Here is a 26,717-nt window from a genome sequence, read left to right as displayed (position 1 = left end):
CCTTTGTCTGTCCTGCTTATTATTTCTTCAACAAATTCCAACAGTTTTGACGGGTAATATTTTCCCTTGAGGAAACCATGCTTACTACGGCCTATTTTCTCATGTCTCTCCCAGTACCCTGAGACCTCGTCCTTAAAATCGGCTCCAACATCTTACCAACCACTGAGGTCAGACTAACAAGCCTATAGTTTCCTTTCTTTTGCCTCTCTCCCTTCTTGAAGAGTGGAGTGACATTTGCAGAATCATTCCAGAATCGAGTGATTCTTGAGAGATCATTCCTAATGTCTCCACGATCTCTTCTGCCACCTCTTTCAGAACTCTGGAGTGTATATCATTTGGTCCAGGTGACTTATCTATCTTCTGACCTTTCCGTTTCCCAAGAACCTTCTCTGTAGTTATGGTAATTTCACACACTTAACGCCCCCTGACACCTGGAACTTCCACCATACTGCTAGTGTCTTCCACAATGAAGACTAATGCAATATACTTACTCAGTTTGTCCGCCTTTTTGTTGACCCCCCCCCCCATTACTACCTCTCAAGCATCATTTTTCAGTGGTCCAATATCCACTCACATCTCTTTTATACTTTATGTATCTGAAGAAACTTTTGGTATTTCTTTAATATTATTGGGTAGCTTACTTTCATATTTCATGTTTACTTTAATGACTTTTTAGTTGTCTTCTGTTCATTTTTAATGGCTTCCCAGTCCTCTAACTTCCCACTAATTTTTGCTCTATTATATGCCCTTTCTTTGGCTTTTATGTTAGCTTTGACTTCTCTTGTTAGCCATGGTTGTGTCATCATTCCTTCAGAATACTTCTTCCTCTTTAGGATGTATAAAACCTGTGCCTTCTGAATTGCTTCCAGAAATTCCAGCCATTGCTGCTTTGCTGTCATCCCTGCCAGTTTTCCCTTCCAATCAGTTCTGGCCAACTCCTCTCTCATGCTCTGTAATTCCCTTTACTCCACTGTAATACTGTTATATCTAACATTAGCTTCTCCTTCTCAAATTTCAGGGTGAATTCAATCATATTATGATCACATGTCCTTAAGGGTTCTTCTACCTTAAGCTCTCTAATCGATTACGGTTCATTGCACAACATCAGAATACCTGATCCTTTAGTTGGCTCAACCACAGTCTGCTCTATAAAGCCATCTCGTTAGCACCCTAGAAATTCCCCCTCCTGTAATCCAGCACCAACCTGATTTTCCCATCTACTTGCATAATGAACTTCTCCATGACTATTGTATCATTTCCTTTTTAGCATGGATTTTCTATCTCCTGTTGTAATTAGTAGGCAACCTTCTTACTACTGTTTGGGGGTCTGTATAGAACTCCCATCAATGTCTTTTTACCCTTGCATTTCCTTAGCTCTGTCCACTATGATTCAACAACTTCTCACCTTGTGTCTCCTCTTTCTACTGGTTTGATTTAATTTTTTACCAACAGGGCAACACTGCCCCCTGTGCCTTCCTACCTGTCCTTTCAATACAATGTGTAATTTTGGACATTAAGCTTCCAGCTGTAATCTTCTTTCAGCCATGATTCCGTGATGGCTACAATATAATATGTGCCAGTCTGTAACTGTGCTGGAAGTTCAATTACCTGATCCTGTATATTGGACACATTCAGATAGTACACCTACAGTCCTGTAGTCATCCTTTTTGATTTTTGTCGCATCATGCTCAACCTTTTGTTTTCTAACTTTGTCTGTGAGGTCTTACCAACATCTACCTTCACAACCTCTCCACTGACTGTTGGGCACTCTTGTTCCCATCCCGTTGCAACTCTAGTTTAAATCCCATCGTGCAGCCTGAACAAACCTTCCCGCTAGGATATAAGTCCTCCTTCAGTTCAGATGCAAACCGTTCCTTCTGTACAGCTCCCACCTTCCGTGGAAGTGAGACCAGTGAACCAAAAGTCTTAGTCTTCCTTCCTACGCCAACTCCTTAGTCACTTATTAAACTGTATCGTCTTCCTAGTTCTAGCCTTACTAGCACATGGCATGAGTATCAGTCCTGAGATCACAACCCTGAAGGTCCTGCCATTTAACTTGGCACCTAACTCCTTGAATTCCCTGTACAGAACGTCATCACTCATCTTACCCATGTCATTGGCGACTACATGATCCACGTCTTCTAGCTGTTCACTCTCCCACATTGAGAATGCTGAGGACTTGATCCAAGACATCCCGGATCCTGGTACCTGGGAGGCAATATACCATCTGGGAATGTCATTCTCACCCACAGAACCTCCTGTCTGTTCTCCTAACTAATGAACCCCCTATCACCACAGCATGTCTCCTCTTAAATCCTTAAACTTCTTCATTAGATTTAGAGCATGTTGTTCCACAATCTTTGTATTATTTGGTATGTTAACCTCTTTCTTTCTTAAAAATAAACTAAGCTGGTAGTGGGCATTCACCAGTTTTGCATAATTTGCAACCAGCTTCATGAACTTGTGGTCTTTTCTTGTCAAACCAAGTTGTTCCTCCTGCAAACACGAGGAAATCTGCAGATGCTGGAAATCCAAGCAACACAAACCAAAAAATGCTGGGGAATGCAGCAGGCCAGACAGCATCGATGGGAAGAGGTACAGTCGACGTTTCGGGCCGAAACCCTCGTCAGGACGAACTGAAAGAAGAAATAGTAAGAGATTAGAAAGGGGAAGGGGGAGGGGGAGATCCAAAATGATAGGAAAAGACAGGAGAGGGAGGGGTGGAGCCAAGAGCTGGACAGGTGATTGGCAAAAGAGATATGAGAGGATCATGGGACAGGGGGCCCAGGGAGAAGGAAAAGGGAGGGGGGAGGAACCCAGAGGATGAGCAAGAGGTATAGTCAGAGGGAGAAAAAGGAGAGTGAGAGAGAAAGAATGTGTGTGTAAAAATAAATAACGGATGGGGTACAAGGGTGAGGTGGGGCATTAGCGGAAGTTTGAGAAGTCAATGTTCATGCCATCAGGTTGGAGACGGAATATAAGGTGTTGTTCCTCCAACCTGAGTGTGGCTTCATGTTGACAGTAGAGGAGGACATGGATTGACAAATCAGAATGGGAATGGGATGTGGAATTAAAATGTGTGGCCACTGGGAGATCCTGCTTTCTCTGGCGGACAGAGCGTAGGTGTTCAGCAAAGCGGTCTCCCAGCCTGCGTCGGGTCTTGCCAATATATAGAAGGCAGCATCGGGAGCACAGGACGCAGTATATCACCCCAGGCAACTCACAGGAGAAGTGTTGCCTCACCTGGAAGGACTGTCTGGGGCCCTGAATGGTGGTAAGGGAGGAAGTGTAAGGGCATGTGTAGCACTTGTTCCGCTTACAAGGATAAGTGCCAGGAGGGAGATCAGTGGGGAGGGATGGGGGGGGTACAAAAGGACAAGGGAGTCATGTAGGAAGCGATCCCTGTGGAAAGCAAAAAGTGGGGGGAGGGAAAGATGTGCTTAGTGGTGGGATCATGGTAGAAGTTATGGAGAATAATATGTTGGACCTGGAGGCTGGTTGGGTGGTAAGTGAGGACAAGGGGAACCCTATTCCTAGTGGGGTGGCAGGAGGGTGGGGTGAGAGCAGATGTGCATAAAATGGGAGAGATGCGTTTGAGAGCCGTGTTAATGGTGGAGGAAGGGAAACCCCTTTCTTTAAAAAAGGAGGACATCTCCCTCGTCCTGGAATGAAAAGCCTCATCCTGAGAGCAGATGCGGTGAAGACGGAGGAATTGCGAGAAGGGGATGGCGTTTTTGCAAGAGACAGGGTGAGAAGAGGAATAGTCCAGATAGCTGTGAGAGTCTGTAGGCTTATAGTAGACATCTTGACTGCTTTCTGGGAAGTCTGCCTGAACTGCTGCTGCCAAAGCTCAAGCAAGTTCAAAACTGAGATCCTGCTAACCGTCAGCTCTCCCTATGCACAGTCTCTTCCATCAAACATTGCCTCCTTTCAGTGTTCCGTTGGCAGTCCAACCCAAACTGTTCTAATTGCATAGGGTCCATCATTAACACTGCGAATCGCTTACAGCAGCTCTAATACTCAGGGCACATTTGTCCCTAGCAGCAGTTCAATTTCTGAATCAATCCCTGGTAAAGACGTGTTTCAGGTAAGACCATCTCTGGAGATCTCTGTAGCATGGAATTGTTCCTTTTGTGGACAAGCGTATTTCCTGCATGCAGACGTCTGGTACTTCACAATAACTTTCACCATCTAAGCTAGCCACTTCCAAACCTGAAACAAAGTAGCTACTCACGACCTTCTCATGATTGATGCTGTGTAAGAGAATCTGTGTTCTTTTTCCTGTGAGGTTGAGTTTGTTTAGGAGGGGAAGCTGTCCCTGAATCTTTGCGTGTGTGTGTTAAGACGTTTCTATCTCCTTCCTGATGGTAGCAAGGAGAAAAGGGCATGTCCTGGGTGGTGGAGCTGATGGTAGCAAGGAGAAAAGGGCATGTCCTGGGTGGTGGAGCTGATGGTAGCAAGGAGAAAAGGGCATGTCCTGGGTGGTGGAGCTGATGGTAGCAAGGAGAAAAGGGCATGTCCTGGGTGGTGGAGCTGATGGTAGCAAGGAGAAAAGGGCATGTCCTGGGTGGTGGAGCTGATGGTAGCAAGGAGAAAAGGGCATGTCCTGGGTGGTGGAGCTGATGGTAGCAAGGAGAAAAGGGCATGTCCTGGGTGGTGGAGCTGATGGTAGCAAGGAGAAAAGGGCATGTCCTGGGTGGTGGAGCTGATGGTAGCAAGGAGAAAAGGGCATGTCCTGGGTGGTGGAGGTCCGTAATGATGGACCCTGTCTTTCTGAGGCACTGCTTTTTGAAGATGACCTGGATACAACAGAGGTTAGAGCTTATAATGGAACTGACTAATTTTACAACTTCCTGCAGCTTACTTTGATCCTGATCCCTAGCCACTGTAAGGCCATTAGATACTCACTGCTATGTCTGATTGTTTCATGGCCTGTCTTGATTCTGTATGCATTTTGTTAGAGTAAATAGGAAGTATGCTGGGATGCTTGCTATTTCATGAAAGATGCTGTGGTGTCCTATACACTAACAGCCAAGCCATTTTCTTTCAGGGCTCACTATGAGCCCATTTCTCCAGCTGCGGGCACAAATCCAATGTGTGTTCACCCTCTCAGAATAGACAAACCCTTTCGGCTGACGAGACCATTTCCCTTCCATTACTTCCAGGTTCAGTTTTAACTTCATTTCTTGCAGTAGTGGCAAAGCTGCTTCTTTTAGCCTTAGAACAAAATTGTGACTTAGTTTTGTTTACACCTTATTGCCGGGTGATATAGCATCCTATACGTTCCCAAACACTGGGTACGTAGCCATCATTACTTGCCTTTCAGTAAAATCACCAATGTCAGTGAAAGTAATCTTACGATTGTGCCTTTCTTGCAGTTTACAGACCACTGTTCTGCATTTATCCATAAGCAAATTAGGTAATTTCTTTGTAACAACCAACAGATTGGCGGGCACATCCAGCTTGCGCATTTACTGCACTTCTTCCAAGGCATTGCTACAGCCTCTGGGAAGACTGTAGTATTGAAGAGCTTTCAAAGGAATAGAAGCAATCACTATAGCTGACAGTCTTACCTTCAATACTACTTTCAAAAGCTCTCAGGAATGCATCATGCTGCATTGGTTCTCCATCGAAGATTTGAATCTCTCTTTTGGGCAAAGATGAAATACATTGCTCTTGTACCAATAAGGTTGTTGGCAACACACAGATATCATTGGAGGAACTCAGCAGGCCAGGCAGCATCAATGGAAAAGAGTAAACGGTCAACGTTCGGAGCTGAGACCCTTCATCAGGACTGGTAAGAAAAGATGAGAGGTCAGAGTAGAAGGTGGGGGGAGGGGAGGAAGAAGTACAAGGTAGTTCATGGGTGAAACTGGAGGAAGGGGAGGGGTGAAGTAAAGAGCTGGGAAATGGTTTGATGAAAGAGATAACGGGGCTGGAGAAGAGGGAATCTGATAGGAGAGGACAGAATGCCATGGAAGAAAGGGAGCGGGGAGGAACACCAGAGGGAGGTAACGGGCAGGTAAGGAGATAAGGTGAGAGAGGTCGATGAACCCTTAGGAGGTGGTGGTCATAAAATGATAGAATTTATCCTACAGTTTGAGAGGAAGAACCCAAGATCAGATATCGGAATTACAGTGGAGTAAAGGGAATTATAGAGGTATGAGAGAGTAGCTGGCCAAAGCTGACTGGAAGGAGACACTATCAGGGATCATGGCAGAATAGCATTGGCAGGAGTTTCAGGGAGCAGTTCATAAGCTGCAGGATAGATACATCCCTAACCAACGCCAGTTCCTTATACACACTCAGTTCAGAATTGCCTTTCCCCTAGTGGGTTCAAGCACAAGCTGCTCTAAAAAAGCTATTTTGTAGGCATTCTACAAATTTCCTCTCTTGGGATAATAATTGATTTTCATCACCCATTTTGATTTTGCCCCCAGGTTGCACTTCAGTTCATTCCACTGAATGCAATTTTCCCTGATCATAAGACAGAGCAGCAAAATGAGGCCATTTGGCCCATTGAGTCTGCTCCGCTATTCAATCACAGCCGATCCATTTTACCCCTCCTCACCCTTCTCCCTGTAACATAGAAACATAGAAAATCCACAGCACAATACAGGCCTTTCGGCCCGCAATGTTGTGCTGAACATGTACTTACTTTAGAAATTACCTAGAGTTACCCATAGCCCTCTATTTCTCTAAGCTCCATGTACCTATCCAAGAATCTCTTAAAAGACTATCGTATCCGCCTCCTCCACCGTCACAGGCAGCCCATTCCATGCACTCACCACTCTCTGCATTTAAAAGAAACAACTTGCCCCTGATATCTTTTCTGTGCCTACTTCCAAGCACCTTAAAACTGTGCCCTCTCATGTTAGCCATTTCAGCCCTGGGGGTAAAAGCCTCTGACTATCCACATGATCAATGCCTCTCATCATCTTATACACCTACTGATTAATATTGGTTAACCTTTGATTCCATGTCCATTCAAGAACCCATCAAGCTTTGCCTTAAGTACACCCGACAACCTGGCCTCCACAGCTGCCCGTGGTAATAAATTCCACAAACACACCACCCTCTGGCTAAAGAAATTTCTCTGCATCTGTTTTAAATGACCGTCCCTCAATCCTGGGGCTGTGCCCTTTCGTCCTAGGGGAAAATATCCTTTCCACATCTACTCTGTCTAGGCCTTTCAATATTCAAAAGATTTCAATGAGATCCCCCTCATCGTTCTAAATTCCAGCGAGTACAGACTCAGAGCTATCAAATGCTCCTTGTATGATAACACTTTCATTCCCAGAATCATTCTTGTGAACCTCCTCTGAACACTCTCCAGTGCCAGTATATCTTTTATTGGATGAAGAGCCCAAAATGCTCACAATGCTGGAGGTGAGGCTTCACTGGTGCCTTATAAAGCCTCAGCATCACATCCCTCTTCTCTTGTATTCTAGACCTCTTGAAATGAATGCGAACATTGTAATTGCCTTCTTAATCACCCACTCTACCAGCAAGTTAACCTTTAGAGTATTCTGCATAAGGACTTCAAAGTCCCTTGGTATCACAGATTTTTGGCTTATCTTCCCATTTAGAAAATAGTCTGCACATTTATTTCTACTACCAAAGTGTATGACCATGCATTTTCCAACATTGTATTTCATCTGTCACTTTCTTGCCCATTCTCTTAATCTGTCAAACGCCTTCTGTAGCCTACGTTTCCTCAACACTTCCTGTCCCTCCACCAATATTCATATCATCTGCAAACTTGGCAACAAAGTCATATATTCCATTGTCTAAATCATTGATGTACAGCATAAAGAGATGCAGTCCCAACACCATCCCTGCAGAACTAGTCACTGGTGGCCAATCAGAAAAGGATCCTTTTATTCCCACTGGATGCCTCCTACCAATCAGCCAATGCTCTAACCATTCCAGTATCTTTCCTGCAATACCATGGGCTCTTAACTTGGTAAGCAACCTCATGTGTGGTACCTTGTCAAAGGCCTTCTGAAAGTCCAAATATACAACATCCACTATATTCCCTTTATCTATCCTAAGTGTAATCTCAAAGAATTCCAACAATTTTGTCAGGTAAGAATTTCCCTTAATGAAATGATGCTGACTTTGTCCTGTTTTGTCCTGTGTCACAAAGTACTCCATAAGTTCATCCGTAACAATTAACTTCAACATCTTCCCAACCACTGAGGTCAGGCTAACTGGTCTATAATTTCCTTTTTGTTGTCTTCATCCTTTGTTAATGAGTGGAGTGACATTTGCAATTTTCCCATCCTCTGGCACAATGCCAGAGTCCAATGATTTTTGAAAGATTGTTACTAATGCCTCCACAGTCTCTACCGCTACCTCTTTCAGAACCCTACGGTGTAGGTCATCTGGTCCAGGTGACTTTTATACCCTTAGGTCTTTCAGCTTTTTCAGTACCTTCTTCCTTGTAATAGTAACTGTACTCAGTTCTCTTCCCTCTCACCCTTCAACACCTGACACACTGCTAGTGTCTTACACAGTGAAGACTGATGCAAAATACTCATTTAGTTCATCTGCCATCTCCTTGTCCTCCATTATTATTTCTCTGTCCTCTTTTTCTAGCGGTCCTATATCCACTTTCATCTCTTTTTTTTACATGAAAAAGCTTTTACTATCCACTTTGATATTTTATGCTAGCTTGCTTTCATATTTCATCTTTTTCCCTTCCAATGATTCTTTTAGTTGCTCTCTCTAGGTTTTTAAAAGCTTCTCAATCCTCCATCTTCCTGCTCATTTTTGCTTTGTTGTAAGCCCTCTTTTTTTCCCTTTTACATTAGCTTTGACTTACTTTGTCAGCCACAGTTGTACTATATTGTCATTCTTCATTTTTGGATTATTTTTATCCTGCACCTTCCTCCTTTTTTATCAGATATTCTCACCATTGCTGCTCTGCAGTCATCCCTGCAAGCAGCTCCTTCCAATTTACTTTGGCTAACTCCCCTCTCATAATATTGCAATTTGCTTTATTCCACTGAAACACTGCTATGTTAGACTTTGCTTTCTTCCTTTCAAATTTCAGGTTAATGTGATCACTGGTTCCTAAGTGTTATTTTACCTTAAGCTCCCTAATCACCTCCAGTTCATTACACAACACCCAATCCAGTATAACTGATCCCCTAGTAGGCTCAACGACAAACTGCTCTAAAAAGCCATCTGATAGGCATTCAACAAAATCGCTCTCTTGAGATCCATTACCCATTTGACTTTCCCTATGAACCTGCATGTTGAAATGTCCAATGACTATTATAACATTGCCCTTTTGACATGACTTTTCTATTTACTGTTCCTAGCTACTTTTTGGACGCCTGTATATAGCTGCTATCAGGGTCTTTTTACTCTTGCAGCTTCTTAACCCAAGAGGATTCAGCATCTTCCAGTCCTGTGTCACATCTTTCTACTGATTTGATGCTATTCTTTACCAGCAGAGCCATGCCACACTCTCTGCCTACCTTCCCGTCCCTCTGATACAATGTATAACCTTGGATATTCAGCTTCCAACTATAACCGTCCTTCAGCTAGCTTCAGCGATGGCCCCAACATCATACTTAACAATCTGTAATAGTGCAACAAGATCATTAACTTTATTTTTGCCTGTCTTTCCTCACAGTCTCACTACACACTACATCTCCATGTTTAACAACTGCCCCATCGTCAATTTCCCATTAAACCTGCCAAATTAGTTTAAACTCTCAACAAGTGTTCTAGCGCAGGGGTCCCCAACCTTTTTCACACCGCAGACTGGTTTAATATTGACAATATTCTTGCGGACTGACTGGCCAGGGGTGGGGGGTGAGGGCGTGTTAATCACGACTGGAATATAGCTGATAAGTCAACTATAAGTCACTTATAAGTGGCTAATACACTCAATTTTGTTTCTAAGAGGGTTTGTGTAACAAATTTACTATTAAACAGCGCATATTTTCCTCGCATGAATATAGTGATGTCAATTATAACAGTGGTCCCCAACCTCTGGGCCGTGGACTGATACATTGCAGTGAAGAATGCAGCGGTGCAGCGTTGGCCGGAACACACCCAGCACATCTTTAAGAAAAAAGTCGAAATAAACAAGCTAATTAATTAGGTACCGCCCGGCACGTAAATGTCAGGTCAGCCCAGATCAGAGGCGACGCTATTGGCTACCGCGGTACCGCTGCATTCTTTGCGGCAATGTATCGGTCCGCGGCCTGTAGGTTGGGGACCACTGAATTATAAGTCGCTTATAAGTCAATAACATCATAACATTTTAAGTAACGTTTGGATATTAAACACACTGTGCAAATATTCCCCGTATGAACATATAAAATCATTGCAACACACCAATATCGCTGAATCAGTGGGAGCCCTGGGCTTGTTTTCCTGCAACAAGACGGTCCTATCGAGGGCTGATGGGAGACAGCGATACTCGAAGGGGGTTCCTTATGTCCAGTCTATTCCACAATTTAGTTTTCATTGCTTTCATTGCTGAAAACTCCGCTTTGCAGTGATATGATGTTGGAAATGGAAGCAACGTTTTCAGTGCTTTTGTGGCTGTCTCAGGGTATTCAGCCTTGACTTTGATCCAGAATGCCGGCAGAGATGTTATGTCAAACATGCTTTTCAGCCCACCGTCATTTGCAAGCTCGAGGAGCTGATCTTTTTCCCGCACTGACATGGATGATTCATTGGGGATATTCACAAATGGGTCACGGACCCATTCCTTTGCACGTCTTGGGTCACTGATGATCTCACGTGTGTTCAAGTTCAACAGTGCGTGACAGGGAATGAGGAAAGGTGCAGCTGACACATATTGTTTCATATCGCCAAATCATATCATTTCCTCGCAGCCCGGTGGTTGGGGACCACTGTTTTCGCAAACCGGTCTCCCTCGACTTCAGGTTAGCTATGTAGTAGAGACCAATATATATCTTAACTTCTGGCTGTTCGGCATTTCCCGTTATAATGTTGTGGATCTGATCAGAGACACTCCTGTCCCTGGCACCTGAGAGGCAATATACCTTCTGGTATCCATACCATCTGGTAGAAGTGGTGGGTTTGGACGTTGCTGTCCAAGGACACTTGGTGAGTTGCTTCAGTGTATCCTATAGATGGTATAAACTGCTGCAACCGTGTATTGGTGATGGAGTGAGCGAATGGCTGCGGATGGTTACCTATGAAGCGGGCTGCTGTGTCCTATACGGTGTCAAGCTATTGAGTGTTGTAAAGCTGCACTCGACCAGGCAAGTTGAGAGTATTCTATCACATTCTTGACTTGAGCCTTGTAGATGGGTGTACAGGCTTTGTGGAATTAAGAGGTGAATTACTCTCTGTAAGATTCCTAATATCTGGCGTGCTCCCCTGGTCTGTGGTGTGTTTATAGTATTCCAGTTCAGCTGCATTTGGTTATGGAGTGCTTCAGTATCTGAGGAATATCATATGGTGCAATCATTAATGAATGCCCTGCATCCCAGCTTCTGACTGACTAAACCGGCAGAGAATGGCTGGCCTAGAGGACTACAAGAGCTTCTGACTGAGGGAAGGTCTTTGTTAAACCGGCAGAGAATGGCTGGCCTAGAGGACTACAAGAGCTTCTGACTGAGGGAAGGTCTTTGTTAAACCGGCAGAGAATGGCTGGCCTAGAGGACTACAAGAGCTTCTGACTGAGGGAAGGTCTTTGTTAAACCGGCAGAGAATGGCTGGCCTAGAGGACTACAAGAGCTTCTGACTGAGGGAAGGTCTTTGTTAAACCGGCAGAGAATGGCTGGCCTCGAGGACTACAAGAGCTTCTGACTGAAGGAAGGTCATTGTTAAACTGGCAGAGAATGGCTGGCCTAGAGGACTACAAGAAACTCCTGCAGAGGTGTCCTGTGGCTGAGATGCGCGATCTCCAATAACCAGCACCCTTTGTGCCAGGTATGATTCCAACCAACTTTTCCCCAAATCACATTGATTTTAGTTTATCTATACTCTATGCCACACTCTATTAAATGCTGCCTTGATGTTAGGGTCACTTGTTCTTACTTCACCTCTGAAGTTCATTTCTTTTATCCATGTTTTGAGGAAGGGTATACCAAGTCAACAGTTTGAGTGACTTTGGCACAATCCAAACTGAACTTCTGTGAGTAGGTTGTTGATAAGTAAATGTGACCTAATAGCACCATTGATTATCTATTCCATTATATTACTGACGATAGAAAGTGGTCTGGCTGGTCATTGAATTTGTCATGCTTGTGTATTGGGCATATCTGGGAAATTTTCCACATGGTTGTGTAGTTCACGTTTAATTGTCGTTCAATCATACATGAATCCCATTAATACAGCCAAACAAAACAGTGTTATTCTGGGGCCAATGTGCAAAACACAGTACCAACAGTAATACACAACACAAAGCACGTAAAGCACATATAAGATATCAGTAAAATAGTTACACAAAAAAAAATAGCCCAACACCCTGACTCAATGAAATTTGCAGAAGTCTGCGATCAAACACAATACAGCTTGTCTTCTGCCGAGTGAACACTAGGACCGGTACTGACACCAGACTCTGGAGCCAGCTGTAAACAGGTGACGCTGCAGCTTGAGGCCTAGACCCTGTTATGACTGAGGCTACAAAGCTCCTCTGCTGTCTGCTAATAAGTCTGTGAATTTGATTTAGTCATAGAAAAGTACAGCACAGAATTAGGCTCTTTGGTCAATCTAGTCCATGCTGAATCCATTTAAACTGCCTACTCCCATCAACCTGCATAACCCTCCATATCTCTACCACCCATGTACCTATCTAAACTTGACTTAAGTGTTGAAATCAAACTCGCATACACCATTTGTGCTGGCAGCTCATGCCACACGCTCACTATCCTCTGAGTGAAGGAGTTTTCCCTTATGTTCCCCTTAAACTTTTCACATTTTACCCATAACCTACGGTCTTGCGATTACAAGCAAAGTGACTGAGGCAGTTACTTGCTGTTGGACTACACACTGCCTTCGTGGACCGACACCTCGTCTCTCTGTTGCAGGCTTCAACATATTCTGCACCAGGTCCAGCTCCTTCAGTTTATCTGTTAATGAGCAATTTGCTGATTGGGTAGACTTGCAGTACTTTAAGTTCTTAATGCCCAGCAGGACCTTGTGATCATAAAAAAAATACATTTAATAAGGGCAATAGCACCTTTTTTTGACCCTGTGGAAGCCACTGTGATTGAATGCACCACCATCTTACCAAGCAAATGCTGGTGTTGCTACACAGAACACCATTTGGTTGAAATGTGTCTATTTATAATATAAGATATATCAGCAACAAGGGTGATGAACTTTGAGCATGGGTCAGTATGTGCAACTACGATGTTGTGGCCATTACAGAGACTTGGCTGTCATAAAGTCAGGAATAGCTGCTTGATTTACTTATTTATTATTATTTTATTTTGTTTTTTGCTTCTATATTATGCATTACATTGAACTGCTGTTGCTAAGTTAACAAATTTCACACCACATGCCGGTGATAATAAACCTGATTCTGATGTCTTGTGGTTTAGATGTTTCAAAAGGGCTGTACAGGAAGAGAGGTAAAAGAGGTGACATTACTAATCAGCGATTGTATCACAGCTGTAGAAAGGAAGGATATAGTGGAGGGATGTCCACTGAATCAGTATGGATGAAAGTCAGGAAGGCAGCAGTCACTATTGGGAGCATTCTATAGACCATCCCAATAGCTACAGAAGCACTGAGGAGCAGCTCAGAAGACAGATTGGGAAAGGAACAGAGACAATAGGGATGTTGCCATGGTGACTTCAACTTCCATAATATTGATTAGCTTCTCTTTATTTATTATAACAGTTTTTGATGGGGTGGAATTCGTTAGCTGTGCCTTGGAAGGATTTCTGACACAATATGTAAATAGGCCAACTAGGGGAGAGGCCAGATTGGATCCGGCACTAGGCAATGAACCTGCTGAGGTTGTCAGATTTCTTGGTGGGTGAACGTTTTGGAGAAAGTGACCACAACTCCCTGACCTTAACCATAGCTATGCACAGGGATAGGAGCAGGTAATATGGACATTTGCTTGGAGGAGGATGAATTGTGGTGCTATTAGGCAAGAATTTGGGAGCATAAATTAGGAAGTGATGTACTCAGGGAAAGCACAACAGAAATGTAGAGGTTGTTTAGGGAGCACTTGCACAGGGATTCTGGATAGGTTTGTCCCACTAAGGCAGGGGAAGGATAGTAGGGTGAAGGAACCATGGCTGACAAGAGATGTGGACCATTTAGTTGGGAAAGAACAAAGCATACTTGGGTTGAGGAAACAATGGTCAGACAGGGCTTTAGAAAATTACAGAGTAGCTTGGAAGGAGCTGTTAAATAGACTTAGGAGAGTTAGAAGGTGTCGTGAGAACACCTTTACGAGTGTGATTAAGGAAAACCCCAAGGCACTATGTAGAACACAAGTATGTGAAGAAAAGGAGTGAGACTAGAGTGAGAGTAGGCCTGGAGTTGGAGGAGGTAGGGGAGGATCTTAATGAATATTTTGCTTCAATATCCACCAGTGAGAGGGATCTTGATGAATGTATGGACAGCACTAAAAAAGGATGATGTGCTGGAACATGGCAATGTTAAGAAAGACAATGGGGTGGAAGGTTTGAAAATCATTAGGATAGGTAGATCCCTGGTGCTGGACTGGTATATCGAAGACTTGTGTGGGAAATGAGGGATGAGATTGCTGCATCCTTGGCAATGATCTTTGTGCCCTCACTGGCACAGGAGCAGTACCAGAGTATTGGAGAATGACAAAAGTTATTACATTGTTCACAAAAGGTAGTAGGGATAGCCTTGAGAATTATAGACTGGTGGGTTTTACGTCAGTAAACTTTTGAGACAGGATTTCCGAGCATTTGCAAAAGCGCAGGTTGATTTGAGATAGTCGACATGGGTTTGTGAGAGGCCTTACAAGCCTGACTGAATTCTTTGAAGTGACATAGCACATTGATGAAAATAGAGCAGTGAATATGGAGCATACGGATTTTACCAGGGTGTTTGACAGGTTCCTCATGGTAGGCTCTTTCAGAAGTTAGAAGGCATGGGATCCAGGAGAACTTGGTTGCATGGATTCAGAATTGGCTTCTCCACAGAAGGCAGAGGATGATAGTAGATGGCACAAATTCTGCCTGGAGGTCTGTGACCAGTGGTGTTCTGCAGGGACTTTTTGTGAAACACTCACTCTTCATAATTTTTATAAATGATGTGGATGAAAAAGTGGAAGACTTGCTGGGTTAGTAAGTTTGCTGATGACAGAAAGCTTGATGGTATTGTGGATAGTATAGAAGGTTGTTGTAGATTACACCGGAACATTGATAGAATGCAGGCCTGGACCCAGAAGCTGACGGAAACTGTCCTCACTGGGTCTTAGTGCCTCCCTCTGCAATTGGATACTGGATTTCTTAACAGTAAGGTCACAGTCAGTTTGTTTAGACAGGAACATCCCTCGTCTCTCTACGCTGAGCACTGGCTCTCCCCAAGGCTGTGTGCTTATCTACTGCTGTTTACACTGCTGATGCATGATTATATCGCAGGATCCAGCTCAGATAGTGTCATCAAGTTAGCAGAGGGCTGGCTTTATCAAAAAAAGAGAGAAAATGGAGTGGCTGGTGGATTGGTGTGTGAATAGCCTAAACCCGATTGCGGAGAAGACAAAGGAAATTATTATGGACTGTAGGAAGGTGCAGATGAAAAATCCCCCTCTGCAAATGCATGACTCCTCCGTTGAGAGAGTAAGTGCACCAGTTTCCTGGGAGTTCACATCACAGATTATCTCAACTGCTCCCTTAATATCACCATGCAAGTTGATAGCATGGTTAAGAAGGCATATGGTGTGTTGGCCTTCATTAGCTTGGGTATTGTGTTTGAGTCACGAGGTGCTGTTGTGGCTTTATAAAACTTTGGTTAGATCACGATTGGTGTATTCTGTTCAGTTCTGGTTGGCTCATTATAGGAAGGATGTGAAAGCTTTAAAAATGGTTGTAGAGGAGACTTATCAGGTTGCTGCCTGGATTGGAGTGCATGTAATTGAAGATAAGTTGAGGAAGCTCGTGTTTTACTCCTGAAAGAGCTTGGGAAGTGACTTAAGAGGTTTACAAGATGATAGGCAGTATAGATCGAGTGAAGAGTCAGATACTTTTTCCCAGGACGGAAGTGGCTACTACAAAAAGACATAATTTTAAGGTGATTGGAGGAAGGTACAGTGGGGATGCTGGAGGTAGGTTTTTTGCGCAGAGTATGGTAGGAGCTTGGAACACCCTACCAAGGGTGGTGGTAGAGGCAGATACATTAGGGACATTTAAGAGACTCTTCAATATGGATGAAAGAAAAATGGAAGGCTGTATAGGAGGGGAAGGGTTAGATTAATTTTTAGAATAGGTTAGGCGGTCCACATAACATTGTGGGCTGAGGGCCTATACTGTGCTCTGCTGTTCCATCTCTGCAGCTATCTAACAGCTGGACCAGGTGCCTGCCGAATTCTGCAGCACAGGTCTTCTCTACTATTGGTGCAATGCTGTCAAGACCTTGTTTCACCTTCGACCTCTGGCCATTTATCAAAATCATATTAATTATAGACTAGCATCTATCCTGCTGCGGACCTCTGATGGATTCGAGATAAGATTATTAACTTGGCACTTTTGGCGGAAGGTACTTGCAAATGGTTGCGTTTTCTTTCTTGTACTGATTTGTTGTGCTCCCTATCAATGAGAATTGCATCACAGAGGAGGAGCTTCCAGCATAAGTCTTTGGACAGTGGGACAAAACTGGAGGACCCAGAGAAAACCTATGCATTTCACAAGGAGGACGTTTAGATGCCTTACAGAGGGCACCTGAATTGAACTCTGAACTCCAACGCCCCGAGCTGTAATAGTGTTGTGCAAGCTTCTTCACTATGTGACCATTCGTGACTAAGTGTGACATTACTTCAGAGCTTGCTTCTTATGTTGTTTGGCATGTTTGTGACTAATTGTTGATGAAAATATTAAACTGAAGTGTGAAAAAGGATCTAGTGGTTTCCTATTGTATATGATGAATAAACTCTTCTCGGCTTCCAGCCGGATACAGGTGTTGATTTTAGCCAATGTTTTGATGACAAATGTGGCCATCTTCATCAGGGATGATGCCTGGGCACGTCTAATCCAGTGGTATTTATAACCCCGTCGTCTGTCCCTCCTGATTGGTTAGTCCTCATCCAGTCAGGTTTCTGCCGTCCAACCTTGTTTACAATTGAATCCCAGTTCTTTCTTAGAGCAAGACCTTTGTCTTTGTTAAAATTGTTTTCCTTTAGTTTCATTTCAGGTGTGTGAAGCCAGTGACATGGTACAGTGTTTTTGTGCCATCGAAGTCAATCCTATGGGCTTTGCAAATGCAGAGTTCTGCTACCACTGATTCCTCCAGGTAACCTAAACGGATATACCTCCTGTGCTCCTTGATGCAGGTTTCCATAGTGTGTCCCATCTGGCCAATATACCCTGCTCTGCATTCACAGGGAATCCTGTAAACTCTTCCATCCTGAGTCCCAGGTCATCTTTGACCCACATAATCTGTGATTTGAGCTTCCTTACTGGCTTGTGGATGATGTTAATTCAGTATTTCTTCAGGATCCTGATTCTTCCAGAAACCTTAGAAATATAGGGAAGAAAGACGGTAGTGATGGGTTCCTCCTCATTGTCAAGTTTCCTGGTTTTGCTATTGGCCCTTTTAAGGGCTCAATTGATTTCCTTCACCTTGTAGTCATTCTGTAGGAACGTTGTGATGGAAACCGGAGAGTAGCCTCGGACATGTCATCTACGGGAAACCCACTCACATGGACTTGTATCTTAACAATTACAGCCACCATCACACTTCCCAATGTAGAGCGGTTCTTTCTACTCTGATTAACCATGCGAAAACTCTTTCGGACCCACAATGTCTCCACAAGGAAATAAGACGATTACGCTGTTTGTGCTGCACCAGTGGTTTTTGGGACCAACTGGTAAAGGAAGCCATTGAAATAAAACTAAAGGAAAAATATTTTAACAAAGATGAAGGTCTTGCTAAGTAAGAACTGGAATTCAATTGTGAACAAGCTGGGATGCCGGAAATCTGATTGGATGGGGACTAACCGATAGGAGGAATGGGCGATGGGGGTATTAATACCACTGGACGAGACAGGCCTAGGAGTCACCCCTGATGAAGATGGCAGAGTTTATGATCAAAATGTTGGTTAAAATCATACCTGTACCCAGCTGGAAGCCTGAGAAATGTTTAAACCGAAGTGTAATAACATTTGCAAACAATAGGTAAATGCCATCTGCTCAAATACCATGTGATAAAGCAGCATGAGCAATGTCATTGATCAAAGGCATCTCTTGAAGTAGTAGAACATCAACCTTCAGGAATCATTCACAGTTGGTCACAAGTCACAGTGGTGTTTTGTAGCTACCCTCATCTGAGCATCAGTATTTCCAGGGTGCCCACATCATCAAATTGGAATTTAGGCCACATTTCCTGTAGCAGTCACTCTGGCTGTGACAGACTTCATGGAGATAATGTGCTGCTCAGCTACTAAGGTAAGATTGATGTGACTTCAGTGGCATTAACCCAATAGATGGCAATGATGAATGGATTTGCCATGTGATTTTTGTAGCATCTTGGTATGCTTAACTACTAGATACACCCTGATGACTAGACTTTGATTAAATTAGTGCTGTATGCTGTTACAATACCAAATTGGCATCTCAAACACTGAACTGGTGTCAAGTGGTTAACAGGTCTGAAATGGTACTGATCAAGCTATTGGAATAAGTATCTGGTCATGATCAGTTCCCTGCCACAGCAAGTATCTAGGCCAAATGTCACACGATGCCACACTGAGGTATATGTTGCAGCAATTATTATTAGCAGTGCCTGTATTTACAAAGGCGGAGATAGAAATCAATGTGCAAGACTTAGTGTCTCAAAAGAAATATACTACTCGATTTGCCTGTCTTACTGTGAGCACAGCACTGTCTGGTTGCCTTGTTATTCCTTTGAATGAATATCATAGGATAAGCTATTGGTGAAACCTGGTGTGCAAATGAGGTTGATAATCTTATTGCAGTTAAATTTTGCATAATGCTAAATTGTTGCCAGTAAAGAAAATTACAAAGAAACCTAATGTGATGCAGCGGATGCTTTCTCTAGCAGATCTCCATCAGTAAGGATTGGTAATATCTCCTTGCTGATCATCACTATTAGCACACCTCAAGGTTATGTGCTTAACCCCCTGCTCTACTCTGTAGGAACAGCTTCTTCCCCTATGCAACACACATCAGATTTCCGATTGGGCAATGAACTCTACCTCACTTTTTTTTTCCTGTTTTTGCTCTCTTTTTGCACTACTTATTTAATTTGATTTAATTATTATATTATTATTTATCGTTTTAAAAATTGCGTATTGCAATGTACTGCTGCTGCAAAACAACAAAGTTCACGGCATGTTACCAGTGATCATTTTGGTGGACGTTTCCTGGGCCTAGCACACAACTGCAATTACGAAGAAAGCACAGCACCACCTCTACTTCCTTCGGAGTTTACCAAGATTTGACATGACATCTAAAACTTTGACAAACTTCTATGGGTGTGTGGTGGAGAGTATATTGACTGGTGTACTGGTATCTGAATCACAGGTGGTGATACAGAGCGAGATAAGACACATTGCTGTGTGATACCGCAAAAACAAACGTCTATAAATCTAAAGAGCTCCAGGAAGCGAAAAGAGGATGAGCATACGCCAGTATGCATTGAGTGGTTGGTGTGGAGAGAGTCAGCAGCTTTGAATTCCTGGTGTTAATGTACCAGACCTGTCCTAAGTCCAGTACAGAAATGCAATCACAAGGAACTCTTTTTACTTTAGTAGTAGGAGGGGAAGGAGGTGCATCTTGTCACCATTATGATGTGTATCTTTACTGGTTGTATCATGGTCCGGTTTGGCATTTCCATTGCACAGAAATGTGAGAAGCTGCAGAGAGTACTGGATTCATCAGCCCAATACATCACAGGGACATCCCTCCCCAGTGTAGGCAGTACCCACAGAAGGCACGGCCTCAGGAAGGCAACATCCGTCATCAAAAACCTCCCCTCTCTGGACCACACTATCTACCATCCGTCGTGAATTACAGAAGTCTGAAGTCACACACCACCAGGTTTAAGAACAGCTATTTCCCTTCAACCATCTGGTTCCTGAAACAATCAGCGCAACCACTATCACTACAGTTTTACAACACTTTGATCACTTTGCATTAAAATCGACTTTGTCTTTTTTGTTATAATTGTGTTCTTTCTTGTGAATGTCATGTATAATTTCTGTTTAGTTTATGTTTTGCTTGTGAATGCTGCTATGTGCCTGTGATGTTTCTGCAAGTTTTTCATTGCATTTGTGCATACATATCTTATGCATATGGCAATAAACTCTACTTTGACTTTGTAATTCTTGATTTTCTTTCTGATTTGACTACAGTGCAATCTATCCTATGTATGCATATTTTTGTGTTCTTTATCCTATTGTGATTGTCTTTCTGGCCTGCATTGGATCAGGAATAACAACTATTTTGTTCTCCTTTACACTTGTGTACTGGAAATGACATTAAACAATTTTGAATCTTGAATTTTTAAAAAATTAAAATGGATTCGCTTCTCTGTTTTTCCTGCACAGCCAATTAAGTATCGCTTGGCTATGAACCTCAAAAATTCTTTTTTCTTCGCAGAATGACAAAACAGTTCTTGAAACAGCTCTGCAAGGAACAGAAACTCTACCAGACACCTTATCTGAATGACACACTCTATTTGCACTATAAAGGTTAGTGTTAATTTCAATAAATCCATAAATTCTTATCCAGTGATGTCTGACCTGAGAATTACTTCCATGGGATTAAAAGATGGCAGGTGCAAAATGTCATCGATGTTACCCTCATTTTGTTGATGTAATCGTATTGTTTCCTTATCCTGAATTTAAAAGTAGGTGTATATCATTGCAAACATCAGAGCCCACAGAAATACTGACAAAAACACAATTCATTCCGAACCTGACTTTAATGTTTCAGCCAGTTCCATTACTTCTTACACTCTCTGACGGTGGTGTCTGAAAAGAGGATGCTGTCCAAGTTGCATGCCATCTTGGTCAATGTCTCCCATCCACTACATAATGTACTGTTAGGCACAGGAGTACATTCAGCCAAAGACTCATTCCACCGAGATGCAACACAGAGCGTCATAGGAAGTCATTCCTGCCTGTGGCCATCAAACTTTACAACTCCTCCCTTGGAGGGTCAGACACCCTGAGACAACAGGCTGGTCCTGGACGGACTTCCTGGCATAATTTACATGTTACTATTTAACTATTTATGGTTTTATTACTATTTAATTATTTATAGTGCAACTGTAATGAAAACCAATTTCCCTTGGGATCAATAAAGTATGATTATGACTATATTAGGCCAGCACATGTTTAAATCTTTCAGCAAAGATTTTCAGTTCTGAATGGAATTTCCATTTTGCCGTTAAATTATTTCAAAGAATCGTAAAATACAGATGCTACTAGCCTGCAGAGTGCTTCCAGCATTCTGATTTAGTTTCTGATTTCTAGGATCCGCAGTACTTTGCTCTGAGTGAAATTGAATTGAATTGATTTTATTACTTACATCCCTCATATATATGAGTAAAAATCTTTACATTACGTCTCTGTCTAAATGTGTAATTTATAGAAATTTATAATGATGTGTTCAACAGGATAGTCAATGTAACACAGAAATACAGTGTGTCAACATGAGTTAAGCTTTCTGATGACCTGGTGGAAGAAGCTGTCCCGGAGCCTTTTGGTCCTGGCTTTTATGCTGCGGTACCGTTTCCCGGATGGTAGCAGCCGGAAGAGTTTGTGGTTGGGGTAACTCAGGTAGTAGGAGATGAGCTAAATTGTTAAAATTGTGTAATACCGAAAGAGTAGTTTGGTTTCTTCCAGCCTCTGAAGACTGAGTTGTATCCTGATCAAGTGTAGTTGGAGGACACCTCACATTTGGATGTTGTGGACATGACCATTTTATTGTGAGTGGAGAGCACCTGAAGGAAAGTTTAAGACTAAGCTACATTGTAGTTGCTACAAAAACTATACCTAAAAATTTTAAGTATTTAATTCATTATGATAGTGACAGATGTTTATAAAATTATAGGGAAGACAGTTGGTATCTTTTTCCGACGGCTCCGGCCAATGATGTAGTGGCAACAGCACCGGACTTGGAAGTGAATGGTCCCGAGTTCGAATCCGGCTGGCACCTTGCAAGCTTTCCATCTGTGCTGCGTTGAGCGTTGAGCTAGCAACTCGGCCTCATAGAAAAGAAATCGACAACTATGGAAACAGCAAAAATGCTGCCCAATGCAGCACAAGGTGTGAAAAGGAACAACATAGTCATAGAGTTAAAGAAATGCCCATTAACTCTACTTTAGCAATTCTCTATTACAGTTGCCATATCAGAATTGGAGTACCCACAGTGCAGATGCAGTCTGAGGCCTCTATAGAACCTGATCCATGGAGCTGTGAGGCAACAGTATTACCTTCTGTGCCAGCGGGCTACCTGGGTTAGAGCCTATAAGACTAAGATGGAAATTAATATTAGGCTAGTTGGCACATGAGCTGTCATAGACTATATGGTCTGAAGAGCTGCCTTCTATGCTATATGATTTTTTTAAATAATTCTATTCTTCATTAATGTGCCTTGGCTTGCAAACTTTACTTAAGTAATGCATCATTATATCTGCATCATTAACTGGTTGCCCAAAGAAGGAGTCAAAACAATTGATTCAGATATAATCTTGAATGTAATTTCCCCTCAGGTGATTTTAATAGTTTCTTGAACATAAATTGTACATAATTTATACTTGATTTGTGTTATATTTCTTTACTGTGAATGCTGCTTATATGTAGCTGTGCTTGTGATGTGGCTGCAACTAGCTTTTTCATTGCACTTGTGATTATGCATATGAGAATAAACTCAACGTTGAAGACTGGGCAATAGTTTCTGAATGTTTGTATTGGCCGTTCTGTTGAACTGCTGAGCCATTTTAGGAGCACTTCCACACTTGGTGAAAGAAAAACGTAGCAAGGAACTGACGCATTAGAAAGGTTAGTCAGAAATTCAAATACTATTTGTGAATTACATATAATTTTATTTTCCAAGAACTGAAGGGAAGTAGATGCTAACAAAAGCAAGCCTATAAAAGGGATATATTGGCTTGAGGCTACACGCATAGGTAAATTTCAGCATCCCAGCATGGCTTTTAGTTTTTATTTTATTTATTTATATTTTGTAAACTATTAAAGCACTTATACATTATTGCATATTTGTGTGTGTACAAAAACTACTGTTGTTCCAAGATGGCTGGAGATAATAATAAATGCTTTATTGTTTCCAAGAGGGAAATTCTTTCATTACAGCAGCAACATTTAAAAACCCATTTTGCAGAGTGCAGACTTAACTAATAACAAAGTACAGAATATTAATATACACAATACTTTACCAATGTGCAATAATTTGCAATAATGTGTGAAATAATAAAAGAGACTATTCTACTATGATGTGTGTTCTCTTGTTGCACAGAGATGAACTATTGTATATGCTTATTGCATTTGGAAGGAAAGATTTTCTGTAACAATCCTTGTGACAGCAAAGCTGAATGAATCTGTTGGAAAGGGTGCTCCGCTGCCTATTCAGTAGGTCATGGACAGGATGTGCCAGATTGTCTATACAGGATAACAGTTTGTTTTAGAGACCTCCTCTCCACCACTAACTCAAAAGAGTCCGGGTTGTGGCCAAGGATGGATTCAGCTTTTTTGATGAGTTTATTTAGTCTTTTTGCATCACCAGCACTGATGCTGCTTCCCCAACATAAAGCTGCAAAGTCTGCACTTGCTACAACAGACTGGTAAAAGATCTCCAGCATCCTGCTGCAGACATTGAAGGATTTCAGCTTCCTTAGAAAATAGTCTGCTCATCCCCTTCTCGTAAACAGCCTTGGTGCTGGTTTTCCAGTGGAGTGTTGCTGAGGTGAACCCCCAAGTATTTGTACTCCTCCACCACTGCAACTTCTGCTCTCAGAATGTATACAACATTCATCACAGTACACTTCCTCCTAAGATCAAACACCATCTCCCTGGTTTTGATCACATTCGGGAGCAGGTGACTCCTCCCGCACCACTCCACAAACTTGTCCGCCAGTCCTCTGTACTTCAATTCCTGCCCCTCTGACACACCCAACCATCGCAGAGTCATCAGTGAACGTCTGCAAGTGACGAGACTCAGATTTGTACTGAAAGTCTGAGGTGTACAGTGAACAGTCCCATGTGGTGCTGCAGTCTCACTCACCACCATCTCAGACAGCGGACTACCCAGCTGTACAGACTGGGGTATATCTGTCAGGTAGTCAGTAATCCAAGAGACAGTGGATTTGTCTATGCCAATCCTTTGCAGCTTCTCACTCAGAAGAAGTGGCTGGATTGTATTGAAGGCACTAGAGAAATCAAAAAATGTGACTCTCACAATGACACCAGCATCATCCGGGTGGGAGTGAGTTCTCTGCAGGTAGATGATAGCATTATCCACTCCCCCATGAGTTTGGTAGGCAAACTGTAGAATGTCTAATGAAGAGCTCACCTGAATAGAAATATTCATTTCATTTTATGGTAGGTAGTTTTTACTCTGTCCAAATGCAATAATCTATATAATGTAGGCTGAAGGAAATTAATGGTATTATAGACATGTGAGAATACGGCATATAATTTAGCTTTTATTACCAGTGTTGTTGCCACTCACACCAGTTGTCCAATTGTGTGTCTTCAATTAGCACGTACTGCTTTGCATTATGCAGGTTTCTCCTACATTGAGAACCTGGAGGAGTACACTGGGCTGAGGTGTCTGTGGTTGGAGTGCAATGGCCTATTGAAAATCGGGAACCTGGACGCTCAGACAGAGCTGCGCAGCCTATTTCTGCATCAAAACCTCATTCAAAAAATAGAAAACTTGGAGCCTCTTCAGAAACTGGATTCCTTAAACCTCAGCAACAACTACATCAAAGTCATTATGAACCTCTGTGAGTAAAGCTCAATGCACACATGCTTATTGCTAAACATGACATTTAGTTGCAGTAGAAAGTTATTTCTCTCTTTATTGTCATGTTCATATTTTATTACACAATTAACACAGTAACACAAACAAAATGCTGGAGGGACTCAGTAGTTACAATTGTGTACAATGTTGGTGAGCCTACATTTGGAGTGCTAAGCTAACCTGTGAAAGGATATTGCAACATTGAGGTAGTCAAAATAGGTTTATCCGAGTTATTTCTCTCTGCAGATGCTGCATGAGCTACGGAGTTCCTACAGTGCTTTGTGTGCGTTACTCTGGTTTTCCAGCATCTGCAGTGCAGAATCTCTTATGTTTAGGAGACTGTCTTTTCAAGAGATACCAAACAGATTGGGTTTGTATTCTTTGTATGTTAGGGTCTGTTCATAGAGGTAGTGGAGCAGCCATCTCAAAGTGCCAGGTATCTGGTTCTATACTGAACTCAAGTGCTGTCTCTGTGCAATTTGCTCATTCTTCCTGTGGCTGTTTAGTTTCCTCCAGGTGCCTTTAGTTTCCACCCAAATGCTAAAAATGGATGCATTGGTTGGTTAACTGGCCATTACAAGTTGCCTCAGTATGTGGGTAAGTGAAGGAGCCTGCGGGAAGTTCATGAGAAAGGAAAATGGGATTTAATGTAGGATTGGTGTAAATGGGTGGCCAATGATCACAACAACCTTAGTAAGCTGAAGAGCCTATTTCAGGGCTGTATATCTCTATGATTCCTTAACCCATTTGTATTAATCACATTTACCAGCACTTGGTCCATAACGTTCAATGTTCTGTGATTCAGATGTTCATCCAGTTATATTGTAATGTTGTGAGGGTATCAGCTTCCACCACCCATTCCAGAGTGCAACCATCATTTGGGCAAATATTATAGACCGTAAGAGCCAGGATGTAATGTTGAGGTTTTAAAAGCCAGTGGTGAGGCCTCACCTAGTGTATTGTGAGCAATTTTGGACCCCTTATCTAAGAAAGGATGTGCTGACCGTGGAGACGGTTCAAACAAGGTTGACAAGAATGATTCTGGGAATGAAAGGGTTATCATATGAAGAACGTTTGATGCCTCTGAGCCTGTACTCACTGGAATTTAGAAGAATGAAGGGGGATTGCATTGAAACCCAATGAATGTTGAAGGGCCTCGATAGAATGGATGTTTCCGATAGTGGGAGAGTCTAGAACCAGAGGGCACAATCTCAGAATAGAGTAAAGCCTATTGAGAAAAGAAATGAGGAATTTCTTTAACCAGAGGGTGGTAAATTTATGGAATTCATTGCCACAGGTGGCTGTAGAGGCAAGGTCATTGGGTGTATTGCAAGGTGGGGGTTGATAGGTTCTTGATTACTCAGGACATGAAAGTTTCTGGGGAGGAGGCAGGATAAAGGGAAAATGGATAGCTATGATGAAATGGCACTCTGCAGGCCAAAAGGCTTAGTTCTGTTCCAGTCTCTCATGCTCTGATTTTTTCCCGCTGCTTCTCGCTATTCCTTTTGCAACTCACCTTGAACCTGTGCTTTTTGATGTTAAATAGCTCCGACATCAGGA

General features: G+C 42.6%; 1 protein-coding gene across 2 annotated transcripts in view; it reads left to right on the top strand.

The window, feature by feature from the left end:
* dnaaf1 (dynein axonemal assembly factor 1) overlaps window positions 1-26,717 on the top strand; it is a 169,074-nt gene that overhangs the window by 73,241 nt on the left and 69,116 nt on the right. For both annotated transcript variants that reach the window (XM_063066575.1, XM_063066577.1), the window contains exons 8-9: window positions 20,769-20,860; window positions 24,919-25,140. In XM_063066575.1, the coding sequence (XP_062922645.1) occupies window positions 20,769-20,860; window positions 24,919-25,140 (314 nt within the window). The remainder of the gene's footprint in view (window positions 1-20,768; window positions 20,861-24,918; window positions 25,141-26,717) is intronic.

Source organism: Mobula hypostoma, chromosome 14 (genome assembly GCF_963921235.1).
Source record: "Mobula hypostoma chromosome 14, sMobHyp1.1, whole genome shotgun sequence".
NCBI classification, from domain to species: Eukaryota; Metazoa; Chordata; class Chondrichthyes; order Myliobatiformes; family Myliobatidae; genus Mobula; species Mobula hypostoma.
Note: the sequence above shows the minus strand (reverse complement) of the source record. Positions and strands in the feature narration are given on the sequence as shown.